This window comes from Metarhizium brunneum, chromosome 7 (assembly GCF_013426205.1).
Source record: "Metarhizium brunneum chromosome 7, complete sequence".
Lineage (NCBI taxonomy): Eukaryota > Fungi > Ascomycota > Sordariomycetes > Hypocreales > Clavicipitaceae > Metarhizium > Metarhizium brunneum.
Genome location: NC_089428.1, coordinates 2,269,758 through 2,296,853, shown reverse-complemented (window position 1 = coordinate 2,296,853; position 27,096 = coordinate 2,269,758). Strand labels below are relative to the sequence as shown.

General features: G+C 52.1%; 8 protein-coding genes across 8 annotated transcripts; 4 read left to right on the top strand and 4 right to left on the bottom strand.

Moving 5' to 3' along the window:
- Positions 1-90: 90 nt before the first annotated feature.
- G6M90_00g112350 (uncharacterized protein) lies at positions 91-4,539 on the top strand (the record flags this gene model as incomplete). The annotated part of the gene is made up of 1 exon (XM_014684815.1): positions 91-4,539. One exon carries the CDS (start codon positions 91-93, stop codon positions 4,537-4,539), a length of 4,449 nt encoding a protein of 1,482 aa, XP_014540301.1.
- A 1,515-nt stretch (positions 4,540-6,054) lies between these two features.
- On the bottom strand, positions 6,055-7,136 carry G6M90_00g112340 (uncharacterized protein; the record flags this gene model as incomplete). Its single annotated transcript, XM_014684814.1, has 2 exons — positions 6,055-7,059; positions 7,116-7,136. The coding sequence occupies 2 exons, from the start codon at positions 7,134-7,136 to the stop codon at positions 6,055-6,057; spliced, it is 1,026 nt and encodes a 341-aa protein (XP_014540300.1).
- A 3,557-nt stretch (positions 7,137-10,693) lies between these two features.
- Positions 10,694-11,095, top strand: G6M90_00g112330 (uncharacterized protein; the record flags this gene model as incomplete). Its single annotated transcript, XM_014684813.1, has 1 exon — positions 10,694-11,095. The coding sequence occupies one exon, from the start codon at positions 10,694-10,696 to the stop codon at positions 11,093-11,095; it is 402 nt and encodes a 133-aa protein (XP_014540299.1).
- Positions 11,096-11,443: 348 nt separating this feature from the next.
- On the bottom strand, positions 11,444-11,968 carry G6M90_00g112320 (uncharacterized protein; the record flags this gene model as incomplete). The annotated part of the gene is made up of 1 exon (XM_066131858.1): positions 11,444-11,968. The coding sequence occupies one exon, from the start codon at positions 11,966-11,968 to the stop codon at positions 11,444-11,446; it is 525 nt and encodes a 174-aa protein (XP_065987916.1).
- A 1,553-nt stretch (positions 11,969-13,521) lies between these two features.
- Positions 13,522-14,336, bottom strand: G6M90_00g112310 (uncharacterized protein; the record flags this gene model as incomplete). Its single annotated transcript, XM_014684812.1, has 3 exons — positions 13,522-13,879; positions 13,950-14,000; positions 14,263-14,336. 3 exons carry the CDS (start codon positions 14,334-14,336, stop codon positions 13,522-13,524), a joined length of 483 nt encoding a protein of 160 aa, XP_014540298.1.
- A 640-nt stretch (positions 14,337-14,976) lies between these two features.
- G6M90_00g112300 (uncharacterized protein) lies at positions 14,977-16,038 on the bottom strand (the record flags this gene model as incomplete). Its single annotated transcript, XM_014684811.1, has 1 exon — positions 14,977-16,038. One exon carries the CDS (start codon positions 16,036-16,038, stop codon positions 14,977-14,979), a length of 1,062 nt encoding a protein of 353 aa, XP_014540297.1.
- A 676-nt stretch (positions 16,039-16,714) lies between these two features.
- Positions 16,715-18,256, top strand: G6M90_00g112290 (uncharacterized protein; the record flags this gene model as incomplete). Its single annotated transcript, XM_014684810.1, has 1 exon — positions 16,715-18,256. One exon carries the CDS (start codon positions 16,715-16,717, stop codon positions 18,254-18,256), a length of 1,542 nt encoding a protein of 513 aa, XP_014540296.1.
- A 7,563-nt stretch (positions 18,257-25,819) lies between these two features.
- Positions 25,820-26,738, top strand: G6M90_00g112280 (uncharacterized protein; the record flags this gene model as incomplete). Its single annotated transcript, XM_066131857.1, has 3 exons — positions 25,820-25,877; positions 25,948-26,214; positions 26,311-26,738. 3 exons carry the CDS (start codon positions 25,820-25,822, stop codon positions 26,736-26,738), a joined length of 753 nt encoding a protein of 250 aa, XP_065987903.1.
- Between the last annotated feature and the right edge of the window lie 358 nt (positions 26,739-27,096).

The following is a 27,096-nucleotide window of genomic DNA, read 5'->3' as shown; positions in this document are numbered from 1 at the left end:
TTCCGTTTGTTTCGGATCACGATTCAACTTTGAGCACAAAGATTGCCTTTATATTATTATTGGAGTGCATCTGGCCCCTTATTCTGCACGATGTCCACAACTCCACAAACATCGAAGCTCCCGCTGGGGCGTATAAGGGATTCATGCGATCCTGGCTCCTTTTCTTTGAGTCTGAGCTCAACCACACAGGATGCTTTGATGTCATTATTTATCCACATATTAAAAATATTCAAGCATCGCAAAATCTTTGAGGATGCCCCTTCGTTCTTCGTCGTCTACGCATGGGATCAAAAAAGCCACCCTGGTCTTCCTGCGGACTCGAGTATAGTTCATGAAATGATTCAATGGTTTGAAGATGCTGGCTACAGTACTATGTACTCGGATAGCACCCCGCCGAGCGAGAAGGCCGTTATTGATGGCCAGCTTCGTTTATTGCCCATTGCGGCTTACCCCGATTCCGTTCAAAATGTCATCCTATGTGGCTCTAAACTCCTGGGACACTACATGGCAGGGAGGTACTTCAAAAAATATGCTTCAAAGATGATACAGACGTACCACGAAGCCCGCCAGAACGAGACAAAAATTCCTATATCACAAATTCTTCGTGGTGTCCAGCAAAAGTACGAGAGAACGGCATCAAGGAAGTTTCATCACGTTATGACGGAGTTGGCCCTACTTGACATCCGAAACGCGTACAATGAAAAAAGTACAGTTATTCCTTACCTCCTCAATGGAGACCCCCAATCCTGCCTACCGAAGTACATCACGATCGGAAGCGATAACCTTCGAGTGCAACGCGGTGTCGATGGATCGAAGTATGAGTGTTTCTTCGAAATATTAGGGAAGCTCGTAGGTTCATCAAACCGCAAGTTTGACCCTGGGCCGCAGCATTTGATACCATCCATGATTGAAATCTATAAAAGAGCGGCTACTGAATTGACTGATATGGACCGTGTCCCTGAAGGGTTTCTTGAAAGGTATCAAAGTGAAGCTAACAGAGCTTCTGATGATTTTTCAAGTGCTCAGAGGCAAAACCCGAAAGGCATGGGGGTTTCTGCTGTGAGGGAGGCACTGGACGCTTACCATTCAAACATCATGTCTATCGAAAGGGTGTTTGGAGAGACGCTGCCGTTACGCAAACACCACATCAAACTAGCCAAGATTTTCGATTCTACCGAGTCAGACACATTCTCTGATGAATCTACTTCCGTCCGCCTGAATAATATTTTCAATGACACAAAGCTAAAGGGGGGGGGTGTCGGACGGCCAAAGCGCATACTCATCCACGGTCGCCCAGGGGTGGGCAAGACCACTCTATGCAAGCAAATAATAGACGAGTATGGCAGAAAAGAAGTTCTTGGAACCATGTTTTCCTGGGTTCTCTGGGTGCCCTTACGTAAGCTGGGGCTGGATGATTCACTCAAGAGCTTCTTCCGTTTAGAATACTTCCACGGCAAACTTCACGAAGATCTGCTGGCAGAAAAGCTTTATCAGCAGGTATTCGGGGAAGATAAAGAAAAGACCCTGCTTATACTTGACGGTTTAGATGAGTCAAGTGGATGGGAAGAGCGCAACATCAGCGAATTGGCCCAATTCAAAAGTCTTATCTTCACAACACGTTCCGGTAGGGGGAAGGCTGGCTCAGCGGTTTACACTATTGCCGACCTCGAACTTGAAGCTATGGGATTCAGTAAGTGGGAGGCATTGAATTATATTGGCTCCCAAATAGCCATAAAATCTCCGGAGACTGTCAATGATATCCGGTCCTTTGTTGCAAGCCCGCCTGGTTTCGACTTAGCTCAAACACCGATCTGCCTAGATATCCTGTGCTCGAGCTGGGACGATTTGCGTCTGGTGACGCCATCTAATGAAATCATTAAATTATCCGTTTTATATGAAATCGTTGTTGCTAGGCTCTGGCGGCGAGACATTCTTCGCCTCGGAAAGCGTGACCCGTCTACCGGTTCCGTTATGACAAAAGACATTCTTGACGCCGTTCGAGATTTCAGTCGCTTACACCGTCTTATCTACAAGGAAATGGCTTTCCTCGAAGCCCTTGCCATATCTTTGACCAGAGAGGGTAAGATCGAATTCGGCCATGATGAGATCACCGCCACTATTCGTCAGGTGGAGCGCGATACTATGCTGTTGCCACTATCTCTAGAGTATGACCTACGAAATCTCTCATTTCTGCACTCGGATGGCTGTGGTGGGTACAGTTTCATTCACCGGACATTTCAAGAATATTTCACTGCCCTCTGGATCTCTCATAATGGACCGTCGTTACGTGGGTATTTGGCAAGTCATAATAAATATGCCCCTGCATTTGAGAGAATTTGGCAATTCATTGCAGGCTTTATACAAACCGAAGAGGCCCTGGAGGAATTTTTTGACTTGATTGAATCGGAACCAGTAGACGTCCTCGGTCCTGCTCATCAATGGCTACTTCTGTGTTGCTTCAATGCAGTGCGCCATTCGCTGCGGCTACCGACTCTCAATAAGGTTCTACACAGATTGGCCCGCTGGATGGAATTCGAATGCGAGATCTCAACAAATTCCTTCCTTAAACACTGCTATGAGTACCCAGATGAAGTAATCGAAATCTTCCTGAGCAACTCTACATCAAGATGTGCCCGGCGCATTCTCAACAGTGCTGGCCGTATGTTTTTGTCGCCAATGATGCTCGATCTTCTCATCAAAAGGGTTAATAGTGAGAGCCTGGATGCTCATGCTTTTGCTCTTGCACTTTTATACACCCAGCAACATCAGTTTTCACTTGAGTCTTCTCAAAAGCTCATCCTCAGATTAGCGAAAAGAGATGATGACACTGGGTATGGTAACACCGCTACGCTACACAAACTGTCCGATTCATCAGTTGTAATAGCCAAAAGTTTACTTTACATATTCAAATACGCACATGAATTGAGTCAAGACATCACTGTCGGTCACCTATTCAGCTTATGCGTATACTTGAATTATAGGGTAGATAGCTTCTTAGCGGCGACATTGTCAGGTTGTATGACTCTTCTTGAGGATAAGGATGAAGCTATTCCGGTACGGATCGCCGCAGCGGACATGCTACAGTCAAATTATTGTTTGTCAGATGAAACTGTTAAAAGCCTGGCAGAAATGCTTCGAGACTCAAACAAAACAGTTCGATACTCTGTCATCCGTGCCATGAGATGTCAACATTCCTTTTCAGTGGATACCATTGAAATCCTCACAACTATCATGAAGGATGATGACGAAGATGCCCGACACGCAGCAACGCTTGTTTATTACAGCTACTCAACATTTTCAGGGTCGGATATTGCAGCTCTGGTGGCTCTGGTCTGGGATTCAAATGCCAGTATTCAGAGTACGGCTGCTGTGGCTCTAGGGGGGTTGTCAAGCATACCAGACGATGCCGTTGCAGCCCTCGTCAGTCTGCACAATCATCATAATAAGGATATCCGGGCTTCCACTGCGAAGGCGTTAGGCAAATATTTGCAAAGGATGTGGTTAACGGGATCGCGACCCTCTGGGGATGTTGAAGCAGCACTTATCATCTTACTCGAAGATCCAGTAGATTTTGTTCAAATGGAGGCGGTTTGGGCGTTAGGCAGCACCGACAACTTATCACAGAAGACTACCGCGGTCCTCAAGTCCAAAATTTTGGGTGAACCAAATATCAAGAAAGCCGACATTATGGAAGTCTTTATTAGACAGCTGAAGCCCAACCTCACGTTCGCCGAACTTGTGGCTTTATTAAAGATTATACCTGACGATTATAGGAGTACTCTTTACATCCTCCCTTTCCTTTTTCTTTCAGAGGAATTATGGCGGCATAAGACAAGGTCGCTTCTGGCCCAAATCGGAATCCATGATCCGATCACTGTTACAAGGTTTGGACAGACTGATTGGACAGACTACATGAATGAAGTTGTCTTGAATCTTTGTATGAAGTATAAAAGCCTTGGAGAACATTTTTGGTACAAATTTCAAGCACCTCTTCATTGTCAAATCAGCCTATCACGAGCGAATATGCAGGGAGTTCTGAGGGTACTGCAGGATTCTTCTGGATTTGCATCCCGAATGTTACAGGCTGAAATATTAGCACAACTGTCAACTTGGCCTAACGATGTTGTCGAAGCCGTAATGGAATACTTTCAGGATAAGGAACATCTACATGACTTTTGTTATTGTGCAGCTAACAACAACCGAGAGTTGTTAAACAAGCTACTTTCAGCTGCGGGACTATTATCGGAGGCCGAAGAAAGAGACACACCGGAGGGAAAGGCTGTTCTTAACCCCTATATTCTTAAATCCATATATGGAGTCTTATTATTGCGCGGCTTTAATGAGCAACTCGTCTTATTCATCGACCACGAATACGGCGAATGCGTGCTCTATGATCAGGGTATACCCAGGGCAGCATGGCTAGAAGAAACACTCGAAACGGCATCAATAGAAGAAAGAAGACAGCACTGTCCATATTATACCGCAATTCGTGAGATTCGAGAACGCTGGAACCCAAGAGGTCTTGACCTGTGGGATTGATCTCAAGACACGTCAAGATACCGGAGATACTCAGTAGTGTTGATGCACGCCCGACTGTTCGAGTTCCCACGAAACTACGAAGAAGAAGATGAGTCCTGGCCAAATCGACCAAATTTCGACTTAATTTGGGAGAATTGAAACATTGTGAAGGGATTATTGTTGATTCAGACCTGGGCCGTCTCTCTCCTTCGGTGGTATTCTATCAAATTGATTATTTGTTTTCCTTATACTCTTATCAAGTCCTACCTGCTTCTAAAATCCTATTTTCTCTATTCGCACTCGGGTATAAGTATTTCTTTAGTTTCCTACGTCTGTGACGAACCTCCCTAGCTTTCAGTCTATATTTGCAAGAAGACCTCATTACTTTGGTCAACACACCAAACTACGATGTAGAGGCATCATTGCATCTCATTATGTTAAGCTCGTGAATCATGTCATTTCTGGGCTTTAGAGATATCCCATTGTCAGTAACCTGGACTCGTATCATATCTTCCACGAAGCCTCCCGACAGTCTTGATTCGATCCCTTCACGGCAGCAACAAGCATCACAGCTTGCGAATCGAAGACACTCCAAGGGGTGTTCTATTCGCCGCCACTTAGTTTGTTGTTAGTTTCGAACGGAATGGAATGGTGGTAAGCGGATATCCTCATATAATGTGTCAGACGAGGCGAGTCTAACGAAATGAGGGACAATGCCTATTGAACAGCACTGGACTCCATACTCTCAAGTAAAACCACATAGAGAAAACTCGACGAAACTATGACAAGACAAAAAGTACCCTAGTGATATTCACATCCACCTGTTTTATTCCTTCCACCGGAATATCCATTCAACGACCGGCCGCCAAGGTAGCCGCCGTTCTACAGAGTAGCATTATCAACATGACCTAGTCGATTTCCCTTGTACTTTCTAACCCTAGGCCTCGCAGAACGCCGTAAGGAGACAGCAACTTTGAGTTCCTCATACCAAGGGCCTCATTCCGACGCCGTTACAAGCCATTTATCCGTAACACGCAATATTCCCCGTCGCCTAATACCAGTTTGTCGTGTCTTCATTTCCATTTCCCTTGTATCCTACGCAAGTCTCCCGTTTATATCGCCATCCGAAACACCACGGCACCAGCATCCTCCTGCTCCTTGGTAGCGTCGAAAACCACCTTTTCGACACTCACGCAACCAGCCTGTTCAAGAAGAGACGTAAGCAACCGGTCAACAAGCATACTCGGACACGGACAATACTCACATCCACCAGGAGGCTCGCCTAATCTTCAGCATCGACCAAGGTCCATCATTTCCAATTTTCTGCTTAGAGCCTCTGTAGACTTGGAGCTCCAGCGCGGCCTTGATCCCAGGGTCGAACCGGTCGAAATTCGCAGCCCTCGCTTTCCGCACCGTCCCATTTTCGCTGTCTGGAATTGGTACTCAGGTTCAGATCGCTTCACGACGTGTCGCCGTGCCGGGACGTAGTGATTGTTACTGATTCCGCTCGACGTGCTCACCCTCTCTCGCAGGGCGTCACGTAGCTCCAGAATCCGCGAATACCTCTCTCTCCTTGGCGGCCATTAGGAAGTTCATGTATATGTCACAGTCCAGCACAATTTCTTTGTCGAAACACTCGGTGAAATCGTCAGGTCCAAGCGCACGACACCAATCCAGCACTTCTGCCTGGTGTACGAGTCGCCATGCTTTCTCGTCGTCAGTCCCGCCGAGAGCTGTCTCGACAGCCACTATAAAGAGACCGGTGGACTCGAACCCGTCAAGGATTTCCGGGTGTAAGGAAATATAGTCACGACTGGCGTGGGGGCCGGAGGGTAGGATATTGGCAAACTCCATGGCGGCTGCGGAGGGTGAATCTTGACCTTTGTGTTTTGGGAAGAGCGCCTCGATGCCGTTGCAGGTGTCTGGTGCGGCGGTTGTTTGATTGGGGTCGCGGTTCGGGTTCAGTAGCTCTGGTTTGTCTGTCTTGCCCGGCTTCGCCTCGCTCGCATGTGGGCTGTCAAGTGGTATGTAGTAGTTTTCCATTGTCGTCTTCATACGATGTTCCTCTTCTAGGCGGTTCATCTTCAGGCATAGTTCATTTCCCGACTCCTGAATACATGGATCACAAGCACGAAGAGAACGTTCAAGCTGGTATTTGTCTGTTTTCTCTTCCATAGATCTCAAGGTTCCCAGAATTGCGCTTGACCTGATGGACAGACACTGGCTCTCGTCAAGTGCTCCTTCAGGCCGCGGCAGTCGACCATTCTCGCTGGCTTTGCGCGACGCCAAGTTGACGACGGCCTGTAATGTAGTTTGAGCCTGGTTATGGATCTGCCGCCTCGTTTTGACTAAATCGTTCCAGTGTACCATGAGTATGTCGTTGATGGCACATTCCTCTTTCAGAGCGTCGATCTGCTTCATCCGTCCTCGTCCATCTTGGTCAATCTTTGCCTGCATCTCTCGCATCGCTCTTCGAAAAGAAGGCGAATCCATACGAAGATCGAGATTAATTTGGGTGTAGTTGCTTACTTCCCACTCGCCCTGTCATACCAGCAGTTAGCGCTCCCGCCATACCATACAGTTGGCCAAGGACATACCCGTTTCTTTCCGTCAGCCATTTTCGTATCGTGGATGGCTGTTTAGCGATATGGAAGGAGATTGTTCACTATCAATAGCGAGTTGGGCATAAAGCTCGGTGGAGAAAGACGATGTGTCGAGGTAAAAGATTAGAAATGGACCGCGGCCGCGCCACGGTCTTTTCAATGTTGTGCCGCCCTGCATCCTGGTTGTCACAAGCCAAAAACACAAGTTAGACAACTAATGAACAGAGTCTGGAGAGAAGGTCATCTCTTTGTGAACACACGTGATGGCCGCCATGGCGGTGCCGTCCAGTGGTCAAAGCCTTTGTTCGCCCAACGCCTCTGTGGCCCAACCGCGTGACAACTGCAGAGAAAGAGCGATGAATCTCAGAGGCAAATACTGCAATCAAGGGAGACTGGACTCTTCTTCTGCGAGTGACAGCCAATGAAGGTGTCTGGACCTGGGAAGAGTTCAGTTTAGTTGGCGGCTTTATCCGACGGCTTAGATTGCCCAATCATATCAAGTTTTAACATGAAGAATTATTCGATTGCGGAGAGCGGAGCCCGCGTTTTTCCCCATTAATAGAAAGGGGGCCAAACAAGCAGCTGTCTTGGGACGCAACTTGCGGCTTTGCCTCTGCAAACTAATACACGAGGTCGTCCCCAAGAATCAAATTGGTTAGGATGAAGGCCTTCTCGAGAACTGGACAATACAGGGGGGGTTTCAGCTCACTCAGGTGCCAGTGCACAGTGAACCGTGAATATTCGACAGAATTGTACATATCCCTGTGAATTATCGCAGCTCTCTACGCTTTCTCTACCCCTACGTCCACACGTCGTTGGCATCGGGGTCTTGCGAAGAGGCATCTACTCTAGGCGTATTTGCAACCAGAATCCCAGAATAACCCAGGGCGTTGCTTCAATGTTGGATTGTCTGAATTCCTGGGTATACAGTAGTCTGTTCCAATCATGTGTTGGTCCGTTGCCGGCAGTCCCTCGATTTATGGCGCTTCACATTCTGCAAGGATCAGCATCCTGCCGACGCCATCCTCAGACCCAGAAGCTGTCACAAAGCATATTGCCAGAATCTCGTCATGTTTGTCGCTAATCTGGCGCCGAGGGTTGTCCGGAATCAGTGTCTCACTGGGTGATTCTTCTCCAGAACGTGACGAGTTGAATGCCAGCATGTTGACCAAGCCGTCATGCTATTTCAAGCGCACCAATACTTTCAGCTTCTGAACATTTGATTGGCATGCAGCACTCGTGCATCGCCCAACGAGGATACAAGCTAGCTGTCGGAGCAGATGCAGATTCAGCGTTTCCACTTCATAGCCACTCTCCATGTCCCATATTTGGATGGGACAAATCTACCGAACCTGACGCCAAGCGAGACCCGTTCGGTGAGAATGCAGTACATGGCATATACCCGCAGTACCGTCTTCTTTCCACTTTATTTCACCAGTTCCAGCATCAAGCATGTGCGGGCGATGTTGGGGTCTGGTCCATGCGCCAGATATTTGTACCCCCAGGAATATGAGCCTGCACTGAGCCTTTGTTTAACGGCGTCTGGTGAGGCATCTGAAGTGTGACAAGGGCCAGATACAAGGGCTTGGAGCGTAAATGACTCTATTCGAGATGATCTTGTAGAATGTCAAAGGTCCTTGGTTTTCCAGAAGGAGGTAGGGACGAGTGACCACCATATATACATGAAGCGAACAGCTGTGCCCAAGGCTTCCGGCGGGTCATGTGTTTAGTCTGCGTGACCTCGAGGTCCTTTGTCGGCGATGCCCCTTTGTTGGGCCTTTGTTGTTGTTGGGCCCTTACCATGTACTAACAGAAGCATTACACATCTCCGAACAAGACCCAAAAAACTGCCACCGCAGCAGCGAACATGGCGGACTCGGTGCTGGAATGTGCAGTGGATCTGCACCGTTTCGGTGCTTCTCTCACAAACTGCTCGGTGTTTGGATACTGAACGGACGTGCGGCGTTCCGTCTTTTCGAAAAGGCTACTCGGGAACCCGCCTCAGTGCGCGACAACGACCCAAAGCAGTGCTTCAGACTCTCTGGATGTCCAAGCCGACTTAAGCGGCAGGTCTTGCTTCTTTGCTGAGTCGTCTTGGCGTTGTATCTTCCATCTTTGCTACTATTTCTGGTATCAACTTGAACAAGCTTGTTCTGCTTGCTTCCAGTGCCTCGGTACCCGATTCCGGTGCAAGGGGCCCCAACAAGGACAAGGACCAGGAGGCGGCAACACCTGCAGTATCGCGGCATTTGATGAGCGGGGTCTTTTGTGGTGTTGAGCCCATTTTCAACTCAAGGGAGCCTGGGAAAGGCCATGTCAGAGAGCACAGCCACGACGGCAGGCGGCATCTTATCCTAATCAAGGTACCTTGAGTCGCTAGAAATGTGGTTTGATTACAAAAGGCTTATACATGTCATGGCAATAATACCTGCCTATTTCGGGAAGCTCATGGTGGTATCTTGTCAGGAGCTCAGAGTTGGTTGAACAACAACAACAACGACAACTCTATGTCCATTGCATTTCATCATCTGCGTTTACGTTTTCTAATTTTAGACCAGGACACAAGTGTTTCCTGTGGGATTCAATACAAATCAAAAAGATATGCACTATCCCGGCCGTCTCCAAGGGACATCACCAGTTTCCCAGTCGGCAAACGTGTAAAAAGTTTTTCTGACGAGCTCTGTTATTGGACCGTCTCGTCGTACGTCAACTGAGGCGGAGCAACCAACTAAGTCTTCCGTCTGTTCATGCCGTTGGGGGTTTATTGGACTATATAATAGCCCGCCGGCAAAGGTTCGTTTCATGTTTCGCAACCTTGGAGCTTATCCTCTGATCCCGGTCCTTATTTGGGCGAGTTTTCCTGTTTTGGCCCTCAAAATGGCTCATTCCCCTCTCAGGATTGCTTGGCATTCAGGAACCAATGCTACTACCGCATAGTTGACAAAGCACTGCCACCTTTGCCGCTTGAACCATGGCTGATGGTGATTGGCTATAATGTTAGCCGTGTTTTCGTCGAGGATCGCCAGACGGCACTCTCCAAGTGGACAATGGCATGCGTTGCCGCATCCCTTAGGAGGAACAAGTTGGCAAGACGGATCTTTTTACGTGTTTTCTTTTGTTAATAGTATTGTGGGAGAAACCTCATTGCCGATATTATGGTGTAAGACGGTACAAGGCGCTTGCCGCAACCAAGTATCGTTCAAGAGGAATGTCTGTCACTAATCGACCATCCCATCTCGACATCCTGCCCGCAAAACGTAAATAGCCAGCGCAAATAAGACGGGCCAGACCCATAATACTAGTGCAGGAACATGTCTGGATCTCGTATTGACCACCACAGGGGATCGATGGACATGCGGAGTCGACAAGACGATGGCATTCGATAGCCAGACTACATCAGCAACAAGTAGCCAGTCTGTAAAAGAAATAACCCTGGCAGGCATAGACCACCCGGAATACAGCAGCTTTATCTACACCAAAAACATCATTGAAACAACCTCAGACTTCACACAACCCGGCCGTCGAAACCGCCCACGCTGGCCTCCGGGTGAAGGCACACCTAAACGAAGGACATGGCCTCGAGGCCCTTCGCCACGAGGGACTTCGACGCCGGCAAATTCAGCAGCGGCTTCTTCTTCATCATCGTCCCGGTGGTGATTCTCCTCATTGCCGGCGTGGCATCCTCGGCGGTCCGGTACGCGCGGCGGTCACGGCGACGGCGGGCGACAACGGCCGACGACGCCTTCACCACGGACCGGCCAGACCATCGGCCCCCGAGCACCATCCACCCGTCCCTCATCACGCAACTGCAGAACCTGTCGCCGGAGCCCTACGCGCTGTCGTCCTACCCGTCGCAGCGGACGCTGGACGAGATTCACGAGGTCGTGACGCCGTTGCAGAGCGTCCAGCTCCGAGAGCCCTACGAACGGCGGCATTACGCTGCGGAAAGAAGCCCGTCTGGCTTGTCTCTATAAATTTGGGAGTTGTTTTGCAGAGGAAATTATGGACAGAGGTCGGGATAGCATTTTCACAATGCTGCGTGTAACTAAATGGCGGGATGGAAGTCTGGGCTTCATTGTACATTAGCATATCCGAGGTAAACGAATGCGATGTGGGACTCATGTATTATTTTGTCTTTTTATTTTCTATCATCATGTACATTTAGCAGATTTAGGACAAGGCCAGAAAACTTGTACCCCTAAGATATACCAGCTACTTTCCGGCTCCAACATCGCCAGCAGACCAACTCGTCCGAAGGGAGGTCTCTCCGTCCTGGAGCCCATTCTGCCGTCTGGTGGTATGGGAATGCAGGCTAATGTCGATCAAGGGCACTCGGCCCAGGTGCCAGGTACAGCACGAGCCCCGGATCGGTGCTGCCCAGCACAGTCAAGTAAGTGGCCCTTGTCGCCTCCGCCTGGCGACATCCGTCCATAGTTCGGCGGTGGACGAGGCCGACGTCCTCGGGGGGTGGCTGACAGCACGACCTGAAACCCACGACTGGGGCACTGCGGCTTCCCGATGAAGAAAATCGGGGTGCCCTCGCCGTCGGCCACCGTCGCCTCGGCCATGGTCTTGACGTGTCTGGTGGATTTATCGCGCCAGGCCTTTATATTGGCGAGCGTGGCGGCAGCGTGCAGCGCCGGCATGGCCCGTCCCCTCCAGCGCTCTGGATAGTTGCGACGACGGCGTCGACCTCCACGTCGTCTTTTGAGCTTGTCGGGGCGGCGACCCGGCCGGGCTGTACCACTGAGTCGGAACATTCGCCGCTGCTGGGTGTGCTGAATCATGACCTGCAAGTCTGCGCCTCCGCGATGCAACGGGGCACTTGGGCGTTCTCGCCACGTCATTGGTCATCTTTCAATGTAGGATGGTGGACGCCTAGGAGGAGACTCTTCAACACCGGAGAGGGCTGTGATGTGAGAAGCTATTTGGTGTTTGCTCTGAGCGTTGGGAGTTGTACTTGTCGCATCGTGAAGGGACACCAGCCAGCGCGGGTTTCACGCCATGTGAATTCCAGTTTTGCGCTCGGAAAAGTATAAACTGTATGTTAAATGAATGTCTTCCGGGTAGTTGAATATTGATAAGCAGTCACATTGAGAGGTCGTTGAACGGTTCCCGCGGCGAAACACGACCGTGGAACAAGTCGACGGCATAAACGAACATGTGCGCCTGCTGTGTGCCACAAGATTAGTCCTATCTCCTAAAATACGACGACTTCAATCTTGACATTGGTAAGCACCTCATCGCCCGCTGCGAGACGTTGTATCTTCTCCAGCACTTCTACTTACGATTCCAATCTGTGCGCCGGCAAGGCGAAATACAGCGGCATAGCCCCAAATCGGCAAACAATGACAGCTTTCAGATACGAGTGTCCCTTTGAGGAACATTGAAGAGCGAATGCATCATAGATACACAGCGGCATAGCCGTTTCCATCTTCCACGTCAACATGGTTCCAGAACAAGAGCCTGGAAAGCAATATTCCTCCAAGGCAACTAGTATACCTCGAGGGCAGCATCATGTCCCACTCGATGCCAGTCCCGGAAATAGCAATTTCCCATGTCGCATATTTAGCTCCAAGCATCTTTGGCCGCTGCTCGCCAGCATCGCAAGGGCCCAGATCTCGGGGTAAAATGAGATATCGGATCGTCTGCGTCCTCGGTTCCACTGGCCAATGTATTCGCTACCGCGTTAACCATGTTCGATAAAGTACAATCATCCCGTCTCTACGTGGAGCCGCACATAGATAAGTTTGGTTTGGTGGGGGGGTGAACGGCCAGAACGGCGGTCATGCCGTGTTCCAAAGACTGTCACTGTGAGTCCATCACAAATGACTCGTCATTTATGCCGGGCCGGAAAGGGATCGTGGTGTCTGCGGAGCAATTACAGCGGAAACTGGGTGGCTTGATGTCATCGGAAGTGGATATGCGAGGCAGTAACCGGGAACTAGACTGACGAGCGTAGACCGGGGGGGGAAGATGGTTGCGAAGGGGGTTCTCGATGGAGTTCAATAATATGTTGGGGGGGCTGCCGTGGCGAGAGTTTTCCGAGGCCCTCACGTCGGCTTGTTGCCTAGCCAGCATCAATCCGCTGCGAAACACTAGAGGAAAGTTTCACGAAAAGTTTGTGATGGTGAGAGCCGCCGCCTTGTAAGCCCCCAAGGGAGACATTTGAGTAGGGGTGCGATACACGACGCCTTGCGCACTTTTACATCATGGCAACGGGTTTGTGTTCAGTTCCGACGCTAGATACAGCTACGAGAGGGCCTTGATGCACCCTGTCTACAACGCAACGTGCCCGTGCACTCGGCAACAAGTTCTGAATGTTGGATATATACAGCTTGCTACATATGGCAGAATTCCATACTATAGACAAGTAATGTCGCTTCATCATGCAACAACATCACAGCTTACTCTTTGACGTTAGCTGCTCATGCCCATTGCACAACTTCTCCAGCCCCCTCCTCAGTTCGGGAGCCATGCCCGTCTTTGAAGGTCTACCTGTGGATCTCTCGACAAATACATGTACAAAGTCACAGACAGCCTTTACTCCCTCGACACCCTTTTCGAATACAGCTAGCTCAAAGGTGACACTCGAGTTGCCAAGCTTGGCCACACGAACACCCACCTCGGCCACGGCGGGATAAGCAATGGACGAGTAGAAGTTGGTGCTCGTGTGGGCAACAAGTGGGTGGTACGGCGAGTTCGGGGGGTGGATGCCGCAGTATTCCATGAGGTACGCATTCGCGGCGGAGTCGAACCTAACATTGTGTGAGCCGGGTCTGATGACATCGCGAGGAATGTTGCCTGTACGACGTGGCGGGAGCTTACAAGAAGTTGTAGACGGAATTATTCATGTGGTCGTACATGTCGTTGTCGTTCCTACAAAAGCGCGGTGGTGTTAGCATTTGGAAAGAAACCCCATCATCCGAGGGTCCGGAAACGACAGAGGTTGTGCAAGCCAGTTTATGAGTTTTTATATATTTGCGAGCACCAGGTACGGCAAATAGTAAAATTATAGGACAAAACCAGCGGCTGAAACTAAGATGCGAGGAGAAGGGGTGGCAAGGTCAATGGATGTATCCTCTGGAATGGGTACAATTAAATACATGGTGCCCATGAATGCGGCGCGCATAAAACCTACCATCGTGTCCGGTAGTCCAATATGTAAGGATAGTCTGCCCTCGTACGCGCCTTCTTGTCCGCTGAAGGGGCCATGGCTGCGAGACGGAGATGGTGAGAGGCCAAGCCCAGGCGGGGGACACTGGTGATTCTCGACCACGACGCAAGCGATGTGAGACAAACGCGTTGACAGGGTAGAGAGGCGCGGGGGTCTTGCGGATGATCAATTGATGGTAGCAGGCGCGCTGGTGCCGCTCCAATGTCCTCGTATACCACAACCTTTGGTGGTGGTTTGAAACGTCAGCGTTGATGAAAAGCTCACCAGACGGGTTGTGATTCTGTGAATAGCACGAGCCGAGGTCCAGACCTGGATGGCATGCTGTGCCGTGTGCACTGACTGTGGGGAAGGAGCGCTGTGAGTTCTTTCCTACCCAGGTAGGGACACATGCATTTAGTCTCCACCCTTGACTGACAACGGCTATAGGGTACGTGCAAGAACTGAACGTTGTATGCAATGAATGCATAACTACAAGTCGATCAACTGCTCTGTAGTTGCCTGAATCGGAAATAAAGCGGTAAAATTCACACAACGATCCTTTCGCAAGGGTCAAAATTACTTCAAATTCAAGTTGAAAGACAAAAGACACCGTGTTCCCTAACCAAAACTGATCAAACTACACGCTTCTCCCCCCTCCTTCGACAACTTCACCAACCAGCATCAGCTACTCGTCTTTCATCAATCAATACGAGGCACAGAAAACTCACGTGATATTATATCCTGGAATATTTCATCCATATAGTACAAGGACGAAATGTGCCCTCCAGGAATAGTCTTTGCCCTGGCGCTCTTGTAATTCGCCACCAGCCACTTGTTCGTAGCCCCCCCGATATGGTCCTTGTCCGAGCCAACAACAAGCACAGGCTTCTCGGCATGCTCGTCATCCAGCCTCGCCGGTTCGAATCCCCAGTCCGCATGAATCACGTCCGAAACCTCCATGAAGCCATCCCAGTTCTGGCAACACGTCACCGCCCCCCGCGCCATCCGCCGAATAAACTCGTCCTCCGTCGTCTCCTTGCGCCCGAGCCACTCGGCGTAGACCTTCCTCTCGTCGTCGTCCATCATGTCGAACAGCGTCTGCCGGAGAAACTCGCTGGCGCCTTCCTCCGTCTTCATCTTGGAGGCTATGGCTGAGCGGAAGGCCCGCTGCAGCAGGCGGAACGGAACCAGCTGCGTCGGCGGTCCCACGGAGAACCAGTTGGCCCAGCTGAGGTGCTTGGCATGGTCCCTGTGGTACTTGAATGGGGAGAAGCCGGCGAGCAAGACGCAGCCGACAATCTTGCGGCCCGGTGGGAATAGGTCGTATGACGCGCCGTACAGCATCTGGGCCGGGACGGTGCCGTAGGATCCGCCGGCCACGTAGATCCGATCGTAGGCACCTGTGGGATAGAGGTGCGACAGCAGTGCCGTCATGTCGCTCGCAAGAGCTGCGTGGTAAGGCATCTCGCTGTCCCGAGTGCTCGTGTTGCCGTTGCCGGCCAAGGTGGGAGCGATCCAATGTACTCCGAGTTTGCGGCACGGCTCTGGGACGTCGTGGGCTGTTCCAACGCTCATCACGCCACTGAAGAAGATGACAATTGTCCTTGAATCAGACGGTCCGTTGTGGGCGTACGCGAGTTGACGGCCCCCCGAGAGTTGGAGCATGTGTTCTTCGGCGCCCTTGCTCTTGCTGTACGCCGGGGTTGCCATGTTCGCGAGTGGGATGCCCCCATCGGGGGGATTGGCAGTCATGTCGTGCATGATGTATTGCGAGTGCAAGTCCTGTACGCACGAAACAGTATCTTGACGATTTTGTCATGGGATAATCTAAACGGGCAGACCATGTTAGATGGGAGGCCGCGCGGAGTAGTCACACCAGGAAGTCTATTCAGCTGCCTGGACTAGCTGGGCTGCCTAGCCACGCGGCATATCTAGTGGCGTTTCTTGAACATCAAGACGACCGAATGTAACAGAGTAGGCGAGACATGGATAGCCATGAACCAGGACATGATATAACAAGCAAGACAAAGTCTTTGTGTTTAAACACGGATACCAATGCAATGGTTGACGATATCACGTACCCAGACTGATTAAGCTCAGGGCGGCTCAGGGCGGGTGGTCGCAAATCTAACCCGGCTTAGGCAAATCGGCCAAGCCTGACGTTTCTGCCGCATCTGACCGCATTTTTTCTGGTGGTGCTCCCCTCCCTGTGCCTGACGGGCTTGGCCGGCACGGAAGAGTCTGGCATTTCGGCGGGACGCCAGAGAAAAGCTGATCGATACGATTCACATCGACGGGGGATTAGCAAAGGGCACATCTTTCCCCTGCGATGCTTCGAGCGGTCCTTGGCGCGGCCTGCTAAAACCTTGACCCGCCCATGCTTGTAAGAGGAGCAGGCTCAAGAGCTTTTGGGGCTTTTCTAAGAACATTTACCGCCATGTCTGCGACGACAACCGACCCGTTGGTTGCGCCAACCGCGGAAACCGACAGATCAAAGTCTCTTACGGCTGCACAGATTGCCCAAGAGAAGGAAGAGTCGCGAAGAGCCGCTGCCCAAGCTAGAGGCATTGCGTCAAAGGCCGCGAGGGATTCTGACGGCACGACAATCGCCCCAGTCAAAAGTATCTGGCCGCCTCCATACTATTTTGAAGACGACCTGCGGCGAGTACGGCCATACCACTGGACATACAATACATTCTGCAAGGAGAGATGGCGTGGAAGATCCTTGATCGAGATATTCGAATCCGAGTTCCGAGACCGACCCGCCGAGTATTACAGGACCTCCATGGAGAAGGGAGACATCTTTGTCAATGGGACCAAAGTCGGACCTGACTACATTCTTCGAAATGGTGACTTGATCTCACACACCTTGCACCGACACGAGCCCCCAGTTACGTCGGATCCTGTTGGCATCATCCACGAGGACGACGACATGATTGTCATCAACAAGCCCTCTGGAGTGCCTGTGCACCCCGCGGGCCGATACAAGTTCAATTCAGTCTTGGAAATTATGAAGGCCGAGCGAGGGCAAGAGTTCATGCCATATCCGTGCAACAGGCTGGATCGGCTGACCAGCGGCATCATGTTTGTCGCAAAGAGCGTCAAGGCTGCGGAGGCATTGGGCAATCAGATCAAGTCACGGACAGTGAGGAAGGAATACATGGCCCGCGTCGTGGGGGAGTTTCCCGAGGGAGAGATTGTTTGTGACCAGCCCATCCTATCAATATCGCCGAAGCTCGGCCTCAACCGTGTTCGGGCGGAAGGCAAAGCGGCACGGACGGTGTTCAAGCGTTTGGCATACTACCCGCCAAGGGGCGATGCAGAGGCAAACGGTCAACAGGGAGGAGTCCCAGAGCCTACAGACAAGGAACTGAGCAGGCTGCCCGCCGAGGAAGGCGACGAGTCCAACGGCAAGCCCTGGGTAAACAAACGAGGATACTCCATTGTTCGGTGCCTTCCGGTGACGGGAAGGACGCATCAGATTCGAGTGCACCTACAGTACCTGGGACACCCCATCCAAAACGACCCGATATACGCAAACCAAAGAGTATGGGGCTTCAACCTAGGCCGGAACGATGCTGATGGCACTGTCAGTACGGACGAGGACGTCATCAGCAGATTGTCGCGCATGGGCAAGGAGGAAGTGGCTCAGGCAGTGGTTTACCACGACGAAATGCTGGACAAGTACGAGAAGAAGAGGGCGGAAAAGATGACTGGCGAAGTATGTGATGTATGCGCCACGCCATTATACTCCGATCCAGGAATGCACGAACTGTCACTGTGGCTTCACAGCTTGCGGTACGAAGATGCTGGTGGAGCCTGGTCATACAAGAGTCCTCTACCAAAATGGGCTCTTCCTCCAGAAGGCATGGCCGGGCCTACAACTGTCGGCGGTATGGATGAATTGGTAGAAGCCGTGAAGGATGATAATCCGGAAATTCACGGGATACCTGGCGCGGAAATGGAAAGGAATCAATAGACCGACGGAAGAAAAAAAACGGATAAAAAATTTTCTGGAACAAATGTCAAATGATGCTGCCAATCTCACCAATATGACGTAGCATTTCCGTCCTTCTTTGTCATGAATGACCTGATGGTGATGGACTAAGCAACAGTAAGCAAGTGAGTCCAGACAGATGGCCTCGTCCTAGCCCTACACAGATAGTTTCTCACTAGACGGTTGAGCAACGGCAAAGCATTTGTGGCGCAAAACCAAGAAGAGACGAAGCCAACTTAAAAAAGCCACCGGGGATTCTAGTCTCCATCACGAGACCCCATTGGATCGATACCGGAGGCGAAAACAAAGCAATGTCTACCAGAGGTGACGAAAGAAGGAAAAAATTAGAACAGAAACCAATGAATGGACAAATTACCATGGAATACATGCACACTCCGTCCATAGTGGAGACGCTTTCAGCTGATCGTGCATCTGACATCTTGCATCTTGACAGTCTAAAGAATTCACCGACGGACTAATGCAGCCCATCCCATCGGGTGGCGCGCTTGGGAAACTGTGCCGAGGAGCAGAGGGCATATCGGGACGGGATGTCATGGGCTCAACTCTGGCTGCCTTCGGCCATGCAGCGATCAGAATTCGCTAGTTGGGACGAGAGTTTGTGGTGTGGTGCGTCGGCATGGCCTTGGGCGGCAAGAGGCAAGAGGCAACATTAGAGCGCTTGCGAAAGCATATCGGACGCTGAGAACGAGGCAATAGCTTGTTGGCGTACTTTGCGCAAGTTGACGAATCACAAATCTCGGGCCCGGAAGAGCCGTTCTGCGTCTTAAGGCATCCGGGACAGCGGACTTTGCTGGACAGATCGGGGGATGGTCGGTACGAGGCGGCCGAGGAATCCGAATACGCGATGACCAAGATGAAGATTCTGTCTCATCGGGCCCTGCGAGGGCTCAGCGACGGCCGTGGAGGTGGCGTCCGGAGCGCAAGTGATGCAACTGCATGTTGGGCGTACGCTTGAACGAACGAGGTGGTGCCGCCGGCGGAACGTTGAAGATGATGCTGGCCATGGGAATAGGGACATGGAGGGAATAGGAGAATAGGTCCGATGTGGCGCATGCGTCTACAGGCCGGCTTCGGCTGCTGGCCAGCCGGAGCAGGCGCAGCTGAGGAGGCACTGCCAGCTGCCAGTTGCTAGTGGCCAGCTAGCAAACTGCTACATGTACCAATGTGGCTGCCTGTTTTTCTGCGTCTTCCTTACGGCATGCAGCGGACATGGAGGCACGACGTTGCTCTGGCATACTGCAATCCAGCCCAAGTGTGAGTAGCAACAACTGTGGCAGCTGTCCACCCAGTAGTGGCAGCACCACAAGGCTGGTTGCTCCTTCCTAAAGTCTGGTTCGCTCCGTCGCTACATGTACGAGCCAGTGGCAAAGGCGGCTAGCCCCCTGCACATGTCAACTGTCAGCCATGACCCGACTGGCCCTCCCAAGCCTTCAGCCGTCTACATCAGACATCGCGCCCACCAAAAACTTCCGCCGGAAATTTTCTGCCATTCCGAGTCTTGTGGTCAGGCATGCTGCAGCCCATCTTTTGGTCTGGCAGGGCGAGGCAATCGCCGTTACAAGCCTTGCGAATTGTATCGGACGCATCCAACACCACGGGGAGGGACGACGCCAGATGATACCCCTCAAGCTCCAGCTCAAACCAAATCTCACATCGCCTTCGCCGACAAACAGTGGAACTCCATGTTCTTTAATTCTCCTTGTTGTCTTGGCAAGGGTCCAGATGGATGCTTCGGCCAACATGTACCAGTTGCATCACGCCCTTCGCGATGCCCGCATGAACAATACCGTAACAATACTAGCCAGCATGTCCGCATCCACCGATCGCTGCATGGGAGATCCAGCGTCACTGGTACAGTACCGGGCCGGATGCAAGGGACTTCTATTTGCGTCGTTTCTTCTCATCATACTAACCAAGATTTGTCTGAAAGGCGGCATGGCCTGACCGACAGGGTTCCAGGGTTAGAAGCGATTGGGGAGCCTTGCACGCTACGAATGATTAAGATTATACAGTATCAAAGACCTAGAGTCAAGGCATAGTTAGTCAGTTTCATGAGCGGCAAAACCGTCCCGAATGGGTGGAAACGGCCTCGCTCGGTCTAAGACGATGTTTCAAGAACGACCGCAGTTGCTCCCGAGCACATGTACATACAAACCATCTCGTCGGCAGCTGTTGGTGCAAGTTTACAGCCCCAGACACATCGATACTGATACATCAAGGGGAGGCGCAGGGTCAGGGGGCGGCTGCGCTGAATGACGATGGAGAACATGGCGAGCGGCCATCGCTGGATGCACATAGTACTCCGTACCACCCATCAAATTTGGTAAGCAGCCTCTTGGTGTTGTACGAATAGATTGCGCAAGTCGTCTTGGCATCGCGTGATGATTGAGGGCCGGCCTGATGATGGCTGTGCTGCGTTTGTACCAGAGTGGACGAACACCGGGGTTAAGTTTGGGTCGGCATCTCCGCAGAACCACCAACTCGACTTTCAAGGTAGCTATAAGGTGTAACTAACGACTGGTTGATTCCAGACAACGTGCCACGAGACAAACCGCTAACTTGGCTCATCAGGGATTTGTGGGAGGAACGACAGCCGCGAGGTGAGACCATGGTACGACGCGCATTCTTGTTCCAGTCTCGACGCTGGCGTACATACCGCGAATCTGCGTTGGCGTCCATTTCGATGCAGGGCACGTCGGAACCGGAACCTGCACTCAGCCACGCCACAACATTGAAGCCGCGCAGCCAGCTGTGGCGGTGGTTTGGGAGGATTGTGGGGGACCACATGGCAGCCATGCTTTCGCCGGTCAACTGTTATGAGGGCCACCACTTGTTGGGTTGTGTGGGAGTCCGGAGCAGTCAAGTTATTTGTATCTTCTTGACGGAAGCTGTGCCGTTAGCCAGTCGGGCATCTTCATTGCACACACCAGTCTATTCCGGCTCCAATGTTTCTCATCCACCCAACGCCTTGCCGCACCCCGGATGAGCTGTTGCGTGGGAGGCGCCTGGACGACTGGAACCTTTGCCTTCCGCCGCCATAAAGTAAATCACTTTGAACGGTTTTATTAATTAAATACTGCGTCTATAGCGCCTACGTGTTGGGTCAACGAGCAGACAAATCATATTCGTCAATACTACCCCGTCCACGATCCGGAAATCCCCACTCCGATGGGTGGCCTCAAGCTGGCATCTCACTCGGCCCATTTATATTTTCTATCCCGCCACAACGAACGGAAGATGCCCGTCCACTGCCAACCAGACGCTTTCGGTCAATCAGGCTCCTTACCATCGCCTTGGGTCTACAGGGGAAGGAGGGGCCCTGTGGACGAGCATCTTATTGCTCTCCCTTCATGAGGGGCGCCAGACGATGCCCGGCGAACTATGCACCTCTCAAGGGCGACCAAAGCTAAATTGCAACATCTCATCAATCCGTCGACCCGTACCAAATGATACAGTGTAGGTATTATGATGATAAGAATTAGGGCGACGTTTGTATGGAGCTATTTACATCGACAAGCTTGATTTGGGTCGTACTTGGACGTTACTGATGCTGTGGATTCTCAAATTTGCAAACAAGCTATATACAAACCATCAAACTTACAACCAAGGTCGGCATTATCGAATGAATGGCGAGAACCGTGTCGCCGCAGGGGGCGCATGTACATATGTATATCCTGCCACAGCCGCCCAAAATGGTTTCAAACGGCGATTGCCGAAGCCCAGGCAGGGTTTGTCCGTGTATAGCTTCGCAATCCTGGCAAATTAGTAGACAACCCTCTCGGTCGGCCAACCACTCGGGGCAGGTAGCTGGTACGGTACTCTGTGGTCGTCCTGCAAACAGTAACGAATGGTTCGGAAACGCTCATGGCTTACGGAGTACGGAGTACATGGAGGGCTAGCGGTGGGATGCGACATTGGGAATGGAATTGGCATTACGGAGCGCAATGCACAATTTGTAGGTGCCCCATCCATGCCTGTTGACTGATCTGACAGGCATGAACTCGTAGATGAAGAGCAAGGGGCAATGGACCCATGATGCCATCTAACCGACTGATCATCTAGAACTTCTAGAATGCGTCCCACCAAACCAGCATTGCCGCTTGGACTGGATGCGACTGGCGCGCGCGCGCGTTTGACAAGGAAGTAGTATGATTTCATGCGAAACTGGTTTCTCCCCTCGGTGGCCCTTCTCTTATTGCAGAACCCATTATTCTGGAAACAGGGACCCTCAGAGTCCGCTTCATGAGGGCGGGCTGCGGCCCCGCTGTCCTTGATGCTATAGGCGGCGAGTGTTTTGAGAAAGGCCTGAATGATTTGGTGACTGGGACCGGGCAGGATATGGTTAAGCATTCTCTAGTGCTATAGCGACCAGAAGTAACATGAGACGAGGCTTCGCCTCTTCTACATGACACCCCGAACCCAGTATATTTTGTTGACGGCCTATACGGGCTGCGGCTAGCACTCTACCCGCAAGCGTCTATTACTACAGCTCTTCGTCTTGAATCTCTCAAACGCTCAGCGCCTCGCTTGCACGGTGCCGCCGCCATTGCGCCTAGCTTTGAATGCCACGCGACGGCCCCTGGTCTCTCTGTGTCACTAGCTCCGGCTCAAGTCAGCGCGGAGCCGCCTGATTTAGTTGCGCCAGCGTCTTCATGCCTCCATGCCTCTACATACAGTGGTCAAGTGGTGCACAAACCTCGCGACCAGCCCACCCCTCGAATCTGAGAAATCAGTGATAGACACACGTTAACAAGGCACTAAAACGACTGGACGAGGTACGTACTCTGTTTTAAGGTTAACACAGCTCGCGGCCACTTAAAGGAGGGGTCCTCCTGATACTCTTGGCTGTGACGTCCACGGTATAACGTGGGACCGACTATTAACAGTCAAAACGTAGCCCCTTTGGCGTGCCACCTGCCTGTAACCATGGTGAGGTTTGGCAACGGAGGCGGACGAAGCCAGGCCACGGCACACGTGGTCGGCATTCTACACACAAGTTGCTCAAAATAGCTGGCGTCAACATGAGCTTAGCTCGCTTAACAGGCCAAACCACCAGCATTCCGTACATAGCTACTGGCGGCCCGGGTAGCGTTGTTTGAGAGGCTTTGGAGGCTTCGGAGGGATCGGAAGCACAGACGATCGGCCTCTTTACCATTCCGCAGTGCGAGATTTACGCTGAACTGCCGCCATCGAAATGGACATGCAAAACAAACGGGCCTTTTCGAATGCCTTCTCCAAGTCTCAAGAAAGCGAGCCACGACCCGCTACTCCAGCCAGTTTCATCAGAGGAGGCGGCAACGCCATTGAAGAGTAATACCCACATGTCAGGCATCATCTGCCGCTCGGAAAGGGCTCGAAAGAAAGAGATTTAAAAAAAAATCGAAAAGGAAAAGAACAAGACTATTTCGTTTGGGTTTTGGCTAAGACGTTAGCCTAAATTGTAGGGCTCCCGCGCAAGCCGGTACATGCCAGTCGACGTTACATGATGAGCGAGAAGATCGGTTGCGAAGCCATCATTCTTGTAGGGACGAGGGGGTCTGGGAGGGGAGGCGATTTGCACCATGACCTGGTTCATCGATTAGCTATCCCGCTGTCACTCCGACAGGGCCGGGGAAATGCAAGGCAAATCACGAACGGCGATGGAAGACAAATGGAAGCGGCAGATGGCCTGGCAGATGGACGCGCCACCTACGGTCTACAGTCTGCGGTCTGCGGTCTGCGGAGTAGTACAGCAGCTTCAGCCACACCAGGGCCACCAAGGAGCGATACTACCAGGCCAGTGGCGTGGTCCGCCTTGTGTACTCCAAACCTACATGGGCACCAGCGTCAATTATTGACGGCGGGCTGTTCTAGTGGCTGCTGGGCGCCAGGCACAGACTAGATGAATCTAAATGAGCTTGAGAGTGCGCGACTGGCTGGAATGGCCATATGGGCGTGTGCCTCTATCCCGCAAGGAGAGCTCCCAAGTTGAATGAATATACGCGTACGCTCATGCGGCTTAATAAGATGATTTATACAATGGGCCCATAGCCAGACGTGGCTTGGTGGACGACTGGCGATGCGGCTTTGCGTGGTCTGGTATACAAGATGGGCAAAGGCTTACATGGCCACACCAAACTTGGGCCGAAATAGAGTCACTGCCAGTCATACATCACGGTACTTTGGTTTAGCAAAGGGACCGGCTCATTTGTGTCTGTCTCTCCTTACACGTCTAATTGACTCTTGGCAACGGCGCTCAAGAAGGCTGGTCGCTGGGCAAAAGCAAGGAGGGGGAGGGGGCAGCAGGAAGTACCAGACATTTTCTCGGTATCTTGGGATGTGTTTTTTCCCCGTTTAAGCTTTGGTTTGTAAAACATGGGCACGCAATTTAATGCTGTTGGATGGAGTTCAAGGAAACGTAGCCTACGTAAGTACGGGGCCAAGGGCAGATAAGTTGGCAAGGTATCATCAAGGATACAGTTGAGTGAGATGAGGGCCCGAGGGTCCCTGGCGACGGAGATGCAGGCAAGTTGCTTGACCTGCAGGCTGGCTCTAAGTTGCAAGTGAAGAGCAGGATAAGATGAGACAAGCAAGCCAGACGTGAACAGCTCGAGCGTGAGACGATGGACTGACAGGGCCCTCGTCGACTTGGCCGAAGGTCGAGGACTGGAGGTTGCGAGAAGGTCGAAGGGCTTCTCCACGATGCTCCTAGGTGCTCCTAGGCCCCATAATCTACGACACGTACCTTGGGAGCGCTCAGCAGTGTGAGCAGACCTGACGAACGAAACCTGACGAGACCAGACCGAAGAGGGAAGCAAAAGAGAGCCCATCAGCGCCAGGTCGTCCTCCAGCCTGAAGGGATCCGCTTTTTCACATTTTCCCAGGGAGCGAGGGGGGAAGGGGGGAGGGGCGTGCCAGAGACTTGCCCCAAGTGGGGCGCTGGCATCTGCGCACCTCGAGACGGTGGGGCCGGGGTGCGTCTATCACACCACAGCTCCCCAGGAAGGTACATCTGTAGCCGGGATGTACCTTCGTACCTGTGTACCGCATGGAGGCTTCAGAGCCCCCGTCTGGTTCGGGGTTAGCGCATGCTGGCGCTGGGATCAGGGTCTCAAGCAGAGCGCAAGCCAAGTCCGCATGGAGAGGCGCCACACGTAACCGCTTTTGGGGAAATCCTCATCGTCTACAGACTTTGGGATCGCAACTGAACCTATATATCTTCCAGGGCCTGTCGCTCTCCACCGAGGGGAAAACTGACCCAAGCTCTTCATTGTGGCACCTCTCCTTATACATCTTGTCCAAACATACAAACTCCCAACGGCGCCCGCCTCTCTTTGTCTTGTTGTCTCTCTACTCGGAACAACACAAGATCATCTCACCATCTCTATACGTTTACACTCGTCTTTGCATCACTGTTGCCCACTCGACAATACAAGACGCCTTATTTCGAGGACTGCTGGCCAAAACTTGCCTCTCTGCCGGTTGACATCCCAACAACTCTATCTACAACTCAACAAGCACATCACACATCCAGCCTTCACAACCATGACGCGGTCATCATCAGCCGAGCCTGCCAAACCCTCGTCTTCCTCCAAGCGAAAGGGTAAGCCCCTCCCCTCCCCCCTCACATGGACCACGGCCGTACCCTGACACGATGTTTCCTCTTACACTAGGCACCCGAAGCGTTTCCACCTTGACGCCGTCACAGCTTGCTCGCAAGAGAGCCAACGACAGAGAAGCCCAGCGCGCTATCCGTGCCAGGACCAAGGAGCACATTGAGCGACTGGAAAGAGAACTGGAGGACCTCCGAAGCAGCCAGGGCCGCGACAAGACGGTCCAGGAACTATTGCGCCGCAACAAGGCCCTCGAGGACGAGCTATGCCAGCTCAAGGAGTCGATGGGCGTGTCCATGACGTCGTCTCCTTACTCGACCCCAACAGGTACGACCTACTCGACCTTGGTGCGTCCCCTGGACGGCCATGACAGGACTTGCCTCGCGTCACCGCCGCAACAACTGCTAACCCCGTGCCCATCAGCCTACAACGATGACAGCTGCGGCGCCATCCCCAGCCCCAGAATGTCCCCCCTCCCGTCGGGAGGAGCCGACTACATCTCCGACTACAGCCAGTCGACGCAGCAGTACGTGCCCATGCCCAACTGCGAGGCGTGGGCGTCGACGCTCCCCTCCAGCGTCCCCAGCCCCTCGTCCTCGGTCAACACGGACGAGTACGGCCCTGGCGCCGGCTACATCCCCACCAGCGTACCCAACTCCATGATGGGCACCTCGGGCGTGTGCATGGTGGACGGCAAGGAGGTCAAGATGGAGTATGAGGGCATGCACGACATGATGGGCTCCCAGAGCTACATGCAGCAGAACCCCCCGCCGCAGCAGCGCCCTCAGAGCTGGCACATGTACCCCGGCATGTACTACGAGGGTGGCCAGAACGCCGTCATCTCGCGATGATGCCGTGGTGTCGACGCAAAGTCGGCGAACAAGGCACAGCGCGGCCCGGGTCGAGTCTTGTTGAACAAGCACTCCAACCCGCTGGCGCCCCTCCCTCGACTTGTCTAGCCAACAACAGCTCAAGACTGAACCGGAATACACAGGGAGATGGGGGGGGGGCTCTTTTTTTTCTTTTTTGTCACGATGACACGACACCAGTCCATGGTTCTCCCGAGATGAAGCCTTTGAATGCCAGCCAGCCCGCCAAGCGACGAGACACGAACCGTGACGGTTGAATACGAGAGCTGTTGAATACGGCGACGATTCAAGCGTCACGGTGGGCAGTCCGGACAAGGAAATACGAAAAGATAAACGGGCA